The sequence below is a fragment of the Sinohyriopsis cumingii genome, chromosome 6 (assembly GCF_028554795.1).
Source record: "Sinohyriopsis cumingii isolate HCF-2022 chromosome 6, ASM2855479v2, whole genome shotgun sequence".
Lineage (NCBI taxonomy): Eukaryota > Metazoa > Mollusca > Bivalvia > Unionida > Unionidae > Sinohyriopsis > Sinohyriopsis cumingii.
Window position 1 is genome coordinate 119,073,191 of NC_142966.1, and position 12,644 is coordinate 119,085,834.

General features: G+C 33.1%; 1 protein-coding gene across 4 annotated transcripts in view; it reads right to left on the minus strand.

The window, feature by feature from the left end:
• Nucleotides 1-482: 482 nt before the first annotated feature.
• LOC149797829 (uncharacterized) overlaps nucleotides 483-12,644 on the minus strand; it is a 31,522-nt gene continuing 19,360 nt past the window's right edge. For 3 of the 4 annotated variants that reach the window (XM_089962845.1, XM_089962849.1, XM_089962848.1), the window contains exons 8-9: nucleotides 11,262-11,328; nucleotides 483-3,472 (exon numbers count right to left, since the gene is read on the minus strand). In XM_089962845.1, the coding sequence (XP_089818971.1) occupies nucleotides 3,348-3,472; nucleotides 11,262-11,328 (192 nt within the window). In that variant the 3' untranslated portion in view covers nucleotides 483-3,347. The remainder of the gene's footprint in view (nucleotides 3,473-11,261; nucleotides 11,329-12,644) is intronic. The other variant, XM_089962847.1, reaches the window with a different exon arrangement.

A 12,644-nucleotide genomic window follows, 5' to 3' on the forward strand; every position in this document is an offset into this window, starting at 1 on the left:
CAAATTAGGACTATGAATTATTGTCCTATTAATTCTAGTACATGTACTCATACAATATACCTTATTACCTGCTAAATTCTTGTCCAAAACCACCACTTCCTTCATACAATATAATTTGATAACAATAGACAAGATGTTTGCTTCTATCCTGTAACCTTGTTTACTCAGTGATTAAAGAAACAATACTGCCAAATGAAAAATTCTTATCAACATCACTGCTTCCTGTAAAACACACTTCTCTAAGAAGCAACCAAAACTAATGATGGCTAAATTATTGTCAAAACCACTGCATTGTGTCATACATGATTATTTTTTATTTCTGTGTGTAATATTTATATCAATTAGAATACCGAGCACGTATCAGTATATCTGTAACTATGATCACAAAGGAAAAAGCGAAAGGAAGAAAGAATGAAGCAGATAAAAGTAAATTGTTTATAGTGCAGATATTACATGTAGATAAATCCAGTAAACACATGTAATAAAGCAATGTTATTTTTATTGATTTATCCATCACAGTTTATGTTATTTGTGTTGAGATATCTATTAACAGTATCACACCATAAATATTTAAATTAATTTATTCCGTTTAGATGCACACAGCAAAACGTGAAACTATTTATAGCTCTAATTTATTACAATTACAGAATCTCCAGAGAAGTGGTCTCCATAGAGGACAAAGAGTAATACATAAAACTGATCAATTTGTGTATTGCGAATCTGCTTTTAAATTACACTTGGATCGTTATTGGTTGTGTTAGTTATGTGAGATGAATTATTAAGTAGTTTGAAATAAGTGAAAAGTTAATAGATCTGTTACCATAAATAGTCAAACGTACAAGCTCAGTAACCAGGCTTTGTCAGGACCTTAATGGCCAATGCTGACACCTACTGGCTAGGAGGAGATAACTAAGTAAGCACTGTTTACAGGAAAGGTCTATACACAATAATTGAGAAATGTTTAAGTTGACTCCTGAGAAAATAGTACATCCTCTATACTATTAATTACTGACTTTTGCCAAGGTTGACAAAAGAATTTATCTTCATAGGCTGATACATCTTTGTTTCAACTAGCACCAGAATTCAGTAATTATTGTATATCATTTCCTGATCTTCATTTGCTGTAACAGCTGTATAAAAATTAACTTCAAAAGTTCAGCAATAGGTTGCCTTTTCCATTCATTATGTAAAATACTGAAATCATAAGAAATGGTGAATATCTTAAAAATAAAATAACAACAAATGTTTAGAAAGATTTGTTCTTTTCTTGATAAATTTAATGTCTAAACCCTTTCCAAAATTTAAGATGAGAACCTGCACTGGTACATTTTATAAACAGATGGCACATATCAATGGAAAGACAAAAATAGGCATGGATGGAAATGACATTCTATCACTGATGCAACAATATATATTTGACAATGCTCAAACCAGAGAATATTAACAAACAGAAGTCAGGCCACGACCAAAGCACTGTAATCTTTTATTACCTTCATGCATGCACATGAGGGCAATATGTTTTTGTATATATAGCTTCTGGGAATTTAACCAATCAGATAAATGCAAAGTGAGAAGTCACAGAATAATTGATTCCTCTGTGACAATACATAACCTAACATCATTCTGTCTATTAAACAAAATAATGTCTGAACTGCTACCACTACATTATATACATGACAGGCTGTTCAGTCTAAGTCATTAATAAAAATGCTTGAATTGACCTATGAGAGTTAATGTGACGTATCAACTCCAGCCTTCTTTGAGTTTCATCAACAGGAAATACCATTAGCAACTTCTAAAGCTTATAAAATGTTTCACATATACATTATGAATGATTGCTAGATCCTAGATTATACAATGAACTCAAATCCAATGAAATGTAACATGGGACACAACTTTTGCATCAAAAACCCAACAACTGCTCTCCCCATGACATGCATAAAATATACTGCTAAAGGTACACCCTTGAAACGGTTTAAAACAATCAAAACCTTTTATAGATTTTTCTCTAAAACCCCATAAAACTAATTTTGTGATTTGTTTTTACTTCAACATAGCAAGACTGCAATATTAAGCAGGCATCATCTTTGGAAAAAGGCAAATTTAGACAGGTGGTAACCTAATATAAAATAGTGAATCTAAACAACTGATAACCTAATGTGGAAAAGATAATTTAGACAGTTGGAAATGTAAAGCTAGAAAGCTAATTTAGACAGTTGGTAATGTAATGTTAGAAAGCTAATTAGGCAGGTAGTAACCAAATATAAAACTTATTTATACAGGTAGTAACCTAATGTAAGAAAGATAGTTTAGAAAGGTGATAATCTAATGTAAACAAGCTAATTTAGAAAGGTGGTAACCTAATGTAATAATTGCTGATTTAGACCAGTGGTAATCTAATGTAAATAAAGCTAATTTAGACAGGCTGTAACCTAATGCAAATTTCTTTATAAGCTACAGGAACCTCTAGTCTGAAGTATGCAATGTTTATTTCTTTTGATCTGCAACAGTGGTCTCTGAATTATGTCGAAACAAGAGATTATTTTATACCCATAACTCCATTGAGCTTATGCTCGACTTCAATTCATGTGTCCATAACAATGCCCTGCACACACTTTAAAATAAAATTGTTACATATTGCCCAATCAATTGTGAGGATCATGACTAAAACTGACTGAGTCTAAGATTGAAAGCAAGTGAGAGTATGACACAAAACAAATGAATATAAAATATAAGAAATACCAAAGTGTGACTTGTGTAACAATATAGAACAATATGTTGTTGTTGTTGTGGGGTTTAATGCCATTTTTCAGCACATGATAGGCTATACATGGCGGCCGGTATTAATGGTGGAGGAAGAACCCGGGAGAACCCTGGAAAGAACCACCGACCCACGAGAAACTACTGGCAAGCTTTCTCATATACCCACACTGGCTGAATCCAAGACTCGAACCGGGAACAACATGTATTGAACATCATAAAAATATCATAGCATATATGTTTAAAGTTTGAGCTGAACATTTTTGTCTACACCCTCCCCCCATCTTTGAAGGATGAATGAGTTTTACCTGTTATGTGTATAATGATAGAGCGTTGACAATTTATTGAGTTCATATTATTGATACTACAGAAACATTGCCCCTCCCCAGATGTTTTACAATTTCAAAACGATTTATTCAAGTCATTATCATAGAATATATCCATTATAAAATATACAAAATTGGAACCTGAAACCATGATACAAGATCCTCAATCCAAACCAATAAAATTATCTTAGGACCAATAAAGACTGTTGTCTGTCCTTTCATCCTGAATGTCTCATACATACATAAAAAGTATTCATGTGTTTAATGTCTTTCATCTTTGACAGCCTGGGATTCCCATTTACCAGCATTTTCAAATCCATTTTTGTGTGACTGGTAATCCATCATTGCCTGGTGGATTTCTTCATTAGTGTTCATCACAAATGGACCTGTAAATAATAATATATTATATTTGTTATAAACACAATGATAATTTCTACATTATAACTTATCTTTGTAATAGTCTTAGAATATTTGAAGTCAAATTTAATTCAATACAGCATTTAAAATAAACAAATCTGAGAACAAACTAATTCAGGGGATATAAATTCCTGAAGTCTGAGATTCAGCACACAAAAATCTAACCCTGGGGCCAAGTTGTCATTGAAAAGTCCAAAAATCAAACCCTGAGACCAAGTTGTCATTGAAAAGTCCAAAGGATTTCCAGGTCATAATCACTGTATAGCAGCCAAGATGAATATATATATATATATATATATATATATATATATATATATATATTGACAGAGATGAAGAAAGAAAAGTGAGATATGACAAGAAAAATGCATTTACCAAGTATAGCAGATGATATACTGTTCTGATTTAAGTGTAACTTCTATTAGATAATGGAATAGATGTTTTCAATGATGAAGCTGAAACAAAATTTGATTATTAAATACAGGAACCAGGGATAAAAAGACAAATACCAGGAACCAGGGATAAAAAGACAAATACCAGCCCTGGTGAAGCCAACATGGAATTCGTTGTTACTTCTTTAATGTACACCAACTGATCACTACAGAGAATATCACATGACAAATTCATGTTAGAAATAAAGTCAAAAATAAGTTTTTCACAATATCTTTCAACTGAAAAAAATTCTGCTAAAAGATTTGTTGATGTCATAACAGCAATCTTCTACTTGGGACATAATGATATAACGAGTAATGATATTCAATACTATATTAATGTTTGTTATTTTTACAACAGTTTAAGTGACCCACTGCAGGACTGGGGATGTAAAATAGACCAGTGAAAGTGCTTAGGAATGTACAAATGACCAATCTATGTGACCCATTACAGTATTGGAAAAGAGAAATAGACAAGTCCAAGTTACTCACTGAAAATTTGGGGATGTAGAATAGACCAGTCTAAGTGACCCACTGCAGGCTTGGGGATGTAGAATAGGCCAGTCTAAGTGACCCACTGCAGGCATCAGAATGTGCAAAAGACCAGTCTAAGTGACCCACTGCAGGCTTGGGGATCAACAATAGACCAGTCTATGTGACCCACTGCAGGCTTGGGTATGTAAAATAGACCAGTCTAGGTGACCCACTGCAGGCTTGGGGATGTAGAATAGTCCAGTCTAAGTGACCCACTGCAGGCATGAGAATGTGCAATAGACCAGTCTAAGTGATCCATTGCAGGCTTGGGGATGAACAATAGACCAGTCTATGTGACCCACTGCAGGCTTGGGTATGTAAAATAGACCAGTCTAGGTGACCCACTGAAGACTTGGGGATGTAAAATAGACCAGATGCACTCTCACATATGTTGTCAGAGGTGATCAATGGAGGCAAGGGCCAGAGTGGCCCAGTGGTTAGCATGCCAGACTCTCAAATGAAAGATGTGGGTTTGAATCCTACCACTGAACCAGCATGCTTTGGCAGACATGGTGTCTTTGGTCAGGCAGTCATATTAACACATGTACTGTAATTCATTTACTTTTATATATCCTTTAATTTTTCAAATACATTCCAGTTATCAAATTAATAATTCCTTTGATGTTTTCTTATCCAACAAAAATTATATCTCAGTACATGCTAAAGTGAAGACCACAGACCACTGGTCAACTAGTTTTATTGTTTCAATATAGTCATACAAAAATAATATAAAAAAACCTTATCACTTTCTATTGTAAATTTGAAAGTCACAGATTCTGTTAAATCGATTCATATATATGCTATCTTTTAAGTGCTTGTACTGTTTTGACTTGGATATAATTAACATTTATTGCGAATCTATTCTATGATATACCCCTGAATTGTTATCTTTAGTAATGCATATGATATCTTGTCCTTTATAACATCTGCTGTATGGACAATGGCCTTGATAGCACATTGACAAATTTTCATTTCCCTAAAGAAGCCTCATTTCCCTACTGGTAGCCTTGCTGATTTGACCTCTTCTGTTGAATGTTGCCCTCTATCTGGTTTCAACTGGAATAACCAAAGTTCTAAGCATATTTAAATAGTGTGTAAATAACACTGCATAGCCATGTCGTTGTTGTGACAGTGTACGCTGTAATTAAAACAAGATTGAATAGTTAAGTTAGAGGTGTTAATTGATAATGGAATATAGTACATGTAGTGTCCTAATATTTGAGGATTATCACAATCATCAGGTAAGTGGAAATAGTCTTTTTTTCTCTTTGCAAAAGCTACAAATAACAACCACCCTGAACAAATACGGTCTTGTACACTAAACATTTTTTACTAAAAACTAAACAAGTTTTCAAGGTTGTTTTTTTTTTGCAATTTGATAATTAGGTTATTGTTTCTGCAGGAATACAAATTGCACCGAACTTCTCAACAATGTGGACTCAGAACACTGCATAAAATTTACCAATAACTAGTACATGTTCAGACCATATTAATCATTTTGCCAACATTACACAACATAACAGCTACAGAGCAGTATGTTCTATATATATATTAATGCAGATGGGCTTGCACACTGAGACATTATCCTATCTATTCTCTCTGTCTCTTGTTCACTAATAACAACAAAAAAATCTTTTTGAGTATTTTTTATTTTTAGTGTAACTCGATTCTTGAGTTGAGAGCTGAATGAGACAGAAAATATGTTTATTTTGCATGTTTGTACCGTTAGGTTGCCAAGCAGTGTGTGTTACAAAGAACTTGTTTGGGTATAGTCCCTTTATTTTTCGTACATGGTCAGTACCATAAAATGATAATCATTTATTTTACATTAAATATTTTAGTATACTGAAATTAATAATTAATATTTCATGTATGAACAATTACATGAAATATTGTACATCACTTCATGTTTGACCTATAACATTTATAACATCTGCCTTCTGTCTAAAGGAAAATTCAAGTTCATGACAAAATAATGAAAACTTTGTATTCTGGTATTATTCACAGTGGTTGAAAGAAAACATGGCAGAATATCTCTAGTTTGGAGGTCACAAATGCTTATGCCAGTGGCAAACAGAATGTTAAATGTAGCCTATGCTCAAATGAGATATCTAACAATGCATATCCCACTGATGTAATGACATCTAACAATGCATATCCCACTGATGTAATGACATCTAACAATGCATATCCCACTAATGTAATGACATCTAACAATGCATATCCCACTAATGTAATGACATCTAACAATGCATATCCCACTGATGTAACGACATCTAACAATGCGTATCCCACTGATGTAATGACATCTAACAATGCATAACCCACTGATGTAATGACATCTAACAATGCATATCCCACTGATGTAATGACCAACTGCTGGAAATCTGCATATGTATCTCTTAAAATGGAGGCAGTAAGTACAGTCTCTGACAAAATGGTAGTCACACAAAAGCCAATTGCTGCATTGACATCACCAAAGATATCCACAATATCCAAAGTAAAGTGGCAACAGCGTGCTAAAAAAATAACCATCATGTATGCTAGTAACATAGGACATGTATGCTAGTAACATATGACATGTATGCTAGTAACATATGACATGTATGCTAGTAACATATGACATGAATGCTAGTAACATAGGACATGTATGCTAGTAACATGTGACATGAATGCTAGTAACATATGACATGAATGCTAGTAACATGTGACATGAATGCTAGTAACATGTGACATGAATGCTAGTAACATATGACATGAATGCTAGTAACATAGGACATGTATGCTAGTAACATGTGACATGAATGCTAGTAACATATGACATGTATGCTAGTAACATATGACATGTATGCTAGTAACATATGACATGTATGCTAGTAACATAGGACATGTATGCTAGTAACATGTGACATGAATGCTAGTAACATGTGACATGAATGCTAGTAACATATGACATGAATGCTAGTAATATATGACATGTATGCTAGTAACATATGACATGTATGCTAGTAACATGTGACATGAATGGAAGAGATTCAAAAGATATTATGTTGATTAAACCCTTAATACCATGTGCCAGGAAAATAATAATTTCCAAAAATGTGTCTGAAATGACCAATTATACTAGAGAGTGACTTATTTCAGATGACCCTCACAGCTTGGTGCAAGAGGCAAGTCCTGCCACCTGGCTCTTGCAAGCAGCTGACTAAACTGGTGGCATTCTTAGGGAAGAGAGTGTGAATACCAAGCCCTGCAAATTATTTGATATAGGTGTGAATGCTAAATGACTTCCATATATCCAAACTGTTCATAAATACTGAAAGAGAAAATACTGAAAGAGAAAATTAAGAAAATATCTGTATTTGGTCACATGTAAATTCTAGGTGACTGAATTTGCAGGTTTCAGCATTTTGTCCATGAGGTGACATTATGGTGCATGTAATTTTATTCACATTCACTGAAAACACATTTTGTAATTTTTGTCCAACATGTGCAACTGACATTTAAGGAAATTTATGTATTATGAGAAATCTGACTCAGCTGGGTATGGAAGTTTTTCTTGTTTTGGTGGGATTCTTTTTTTTCCAGCATATGACAGGTTATACACATCAGACAGTATATTTGGCATAAGAAGAACCTGGGAAGAACTGGAAAAAATCTTTTGACCCATGGGAAGCTAATGGCAAGCCTTTCCACATACCCACATTGGTTGAACAAAGACTGAAACTCCAATGGACAGTGGTGATGTGAGTGATCTGTAATGGTGAACACTCACTACCTAAAGAATACTATATTCATGTCAAGCATGATAGACCACTCACTACTTAAAGAATATTATATTCATGTCAAGCATGACAGACCACTCACTACTTAAAGAATATTATATTCATGTCAAGCATGATAGACCACTCACATATAAAGTAAAGAATATTATATTCATGTCAAGATTGATAGACCACTCGCTACTTAAAGTAAAGAATATTATATCCATGTCAAGACTGATAGACCACTCACTACTTAAAGAATATTATACTCAAGTCAAGTATGACAGACCTCTCACTACTTAAAGAATATTATATTCATGTCAAGACTGATAGACCACTCACTACTTAAAGTAAAGAATATTATACTCATGTCAAGTTATGATAGACCACTCACTACTTAAAGAATATTATACTCATATCAAGCATGATAGACCACTCACTACTTAAAGAATATTATATTCATGTCAAGATTTATAGACCACTCACTACTTAAAGTAAAGAATATTATATTCATGTCAAGATTGATAGACCACTCACTACTTAAAGTAAAGAATATTATATTCATGTCAAGCACTATAGACCACTCACTACTTAAAGTAAAGAATATTATATTCATGTCAAGATTGATAGACCACGCACTACTTAAAGTAATGAATATTATACTCATGTCAAGTTATGATAGACCACTCACTACTTAAAGATTATATTCATGTCAAGATTGATAGACCACTCACTACTTAAAGTAAAGAATATTATATCCATGTCAAGATTGATAGACCATTCACTACTTAAAGTAAAGAATATTATACTCATGTCAAGATTGATAGACCACTCACTACTTAAAGTAAAGAATATTATATTCATGTCAAGATTGATAGACCATTCACTACTTAAAGAATATCATATTCATGTCAAGCACTATAGACCACTCACTACTTAAAGTAAAGAATATTATATTCATGTCAAGGGTAACAGGCTGATTCGGACCATGGCTGATTCGGACCAGGCTTATTCGGTCCAAATTACAGGCTGATTCGGACCAGATTTCTGGCCGATTTGGACCAGATTTTTGGCTGATTCGGACCATGTGAAATATCAATAAGTTTCGTCTGAGATTTAAATGTGACACTTACATTTGTTTAAAACACGATTGTTGGGGATAAAAATCGCTAAAACAGTGTCCATGCAGCAAACATTTATTCATACATATTGATCTGAGTTTACATTATTTGTGTCCACACATAGAGGTCTGGGTAGGTTTAGGCCTTTGCTAGATTTATGTAGAATTTATTTACACTATTTATCTATATACTAAAAGTACTACATAAAACTTATATCTTAAAGGAGAAAGTGAGGTGCTGTACAATTTTTTATTTAGTTCGATAAAATATCACATGTCAATATCATACATTTATAATCTTCTAATTTTGAGTACCTCGTAAGACAAATTATATTTTAATATTTGTTTTAAGCAACGTCTGTTAATGTTTTTCTGAATTCATAGTCTATCTGTAAAGTGTCGAATTTTGAATAAGTATTGAACCTTAAAGTTGAATGCATTGAGCATTAAAATTTTATCACATTTAAGCCAAAAAAGTCTTTTTATGTTCTCTTAGTATGTCTGCAAAAACAGTAGTAACTACTAAACTAAATAATGTGTGTGTTACACGGTTTTTCTTATAATAGTTTACATGGTCCAAATCAGCCCATCATCTGGTCTGAATAAGGCTGTCAATTGGGCCGAATCAGCTATGGTCTGAATCAGCCACGGTCCAAATCAGCCAGCATTCATGTCAAGCATGACAGACCACTCACAACTTAAAGTAAAGAATATTATACTCGTGTCAAGCATGATAGACCACTCACCACTTAAAGTAAAGAATATTATATTGATGTCAAGCATGTTAGACCACTCACTACTTAAAGAATATTGTATTCATGTCAAGCATGATACACCACTCACTACTTAAAGAATATTGTATTCATGTCAAGCATGATACACCACTCACTACTTAAAGAATATTGTATTCATGTCAAGCATGATAGACCACTCACTACTTAAAGAATATTGTATTCATGTCAAGCATGATAGACCACTCACAACTTAAAGAATATTATATTCATGTCAAGCATGATAGACCACTCACTACTTAAAGAATATTGTATTCATGTCAAGCATGACAGACCACTCACTAATTAAAGAATATTGTATTCATGTCAAGCATGACAGACCACTCACTACTTAAAGAATATTGTATTCATGTCAAGCATGATAGACCACTCACTACTTAAAGAATATTGTATTCATGTCAAGCATGATAGACCACTCACTACTTAAAGAATATTGTATTCATGTCAAGCATGATAGACCACTCACTACTTAAAGAATATTGTATTCATGTCAAGCATGATAGACCACTCACTACTTAAAGAATATTGTATTCATGTCAAGCATGATAGACCACTCACAACTTCAAGAATATTATATTCATGTCAAGCATGATAGACCACTCACAACTTCAAGAATATTATATTCATGTCAAGCATGATAGACCACTCACAACTTCAAGAATATTATATTCATGTCAAGCATGATAGACCACTCACAACTTAAAGAATATTATATTCATGTCAAGCATGACAGACCACTCACTACTTAAAGTAAAGAATATTATACTGATGTCAAGAATGTTAGACCACTCACTACTTAAAGAATATTATATTCATGTCAAGCATGACAGACCACTCACTACTTAAAGAATATTGTATTCATGTCAAGCATGATAGACCACTCACAACTTAAAGAATATTATATTCATGTCAAGCATGATAGACCACTCACTACTTAAAGTAAAGAATATTATATTCATGTCAAGCAATAAGATAAAAAATAATGCCTAATGCTAAAATAATGTTGCTAATAGTGTAGCATGGGTCAAAAAGTTTGGTCTTGTGAAAATACAAAATGTAGCAAAGTGACATTCATGTAAAGTACAAAATCTGACCTTACAATTATTTAGGAATAAAATTACCATATTGCACAATTGGTTCATTCAGTGGTTGTCCACCAATCAATACAAATCTGCAAGCTTCAGATTCCTGGACAAGAAGAAAAAAGGTTGAACACTTCTTTTACTTACTGGGATGTAGGAATCATGGTTTTATGCTGAATTTTAAATCCGTACAGATGTTAGCAAAAATTTTATAAGAATACAAAATTCTTTGTTAATATAAATATAAAATTATATAGATTGAGGGTTTCTGAATTACCAAATGGCATGAAAAATTACAGACAACAAAATATGTAAATCCTGGTGATGTTCCTATAAATGCAACTGTAATTTATATTCATGTAAAAGATAATCCTAATTAATAATGTTGGGTCCAGTCTACTAATGGTCATTGTACTTGATTGAAAAACAACTGAAAATGACACAATGGCAGCATGATTATCAGTTGGAAATCAAAACATCTGGAATGTCACAAGTGCAATGTTATAATCATTATTTTGCTTACTTTTCTTTAAAATGTTTACAAAATAAACAGTATCTTTAAACTTTATTTACAGGCATAAGAGTTAAAAACACCCCTGTCAGTCAGCTTAAACTTGATTTACAGGTGTAAAAAGTTAAAAATATTACCTTTAGTCAGCATAAAAAGAAAATTCTAATTTCAGTTCACTTAAAAGTTTTGCTAAGAGGTGTGACATTATATGCTACATCAACAACATCCATTCCTTTCTAACTTGATCTTGGTTTGGCTCAAAATAACATCCATTCCTTTCTAACTTGATCTTGGTTTGGCTCAAAATAACATCCATTCCTTTCTAACTTGATCATGGCTTGGATCAAAATAACATCCATTCATTTCTAATGTTATCACGGCTTGGCTTAAAACATTATTCATTCCTTTCTAACTTGATCATCGCTTGGCTGAAAACAACATTCTTTCCTTTCCAACTTAATCATGGCTTGGCTCAAAACAACATCAATTCCATTCTAACTTGATCATGGCTTGGATCAAAACAACATCCATTCCATTCTAACTTGATCATGACTTGGATCAAACAACATCCATACCTTTCTAACTTGATCATTGCTTGGCTCAAAACAACATCCATTCCTTTCTAACTTGATCATGACTTGGATCAAACCAACATCCATTCCTTTCTAACTTGATCATGACTTGGATCAAAACAACATCCATTTCTTTCTAACATTATCATAACTTGGCTCAAAACAACATCCATTCCTTTCTAACATGATCATGGCTTGGCTCAAAACAAAATCCATTCCTTTCTAACTAGATCATAACTTGGCTCAAAACAACATCCATTCCTTTCTAACATGATCATGGCTTGGCTCAAAACAAAATCCATTCCTTTCTAACTAGATCATGGCTTAGATCAAAACAAC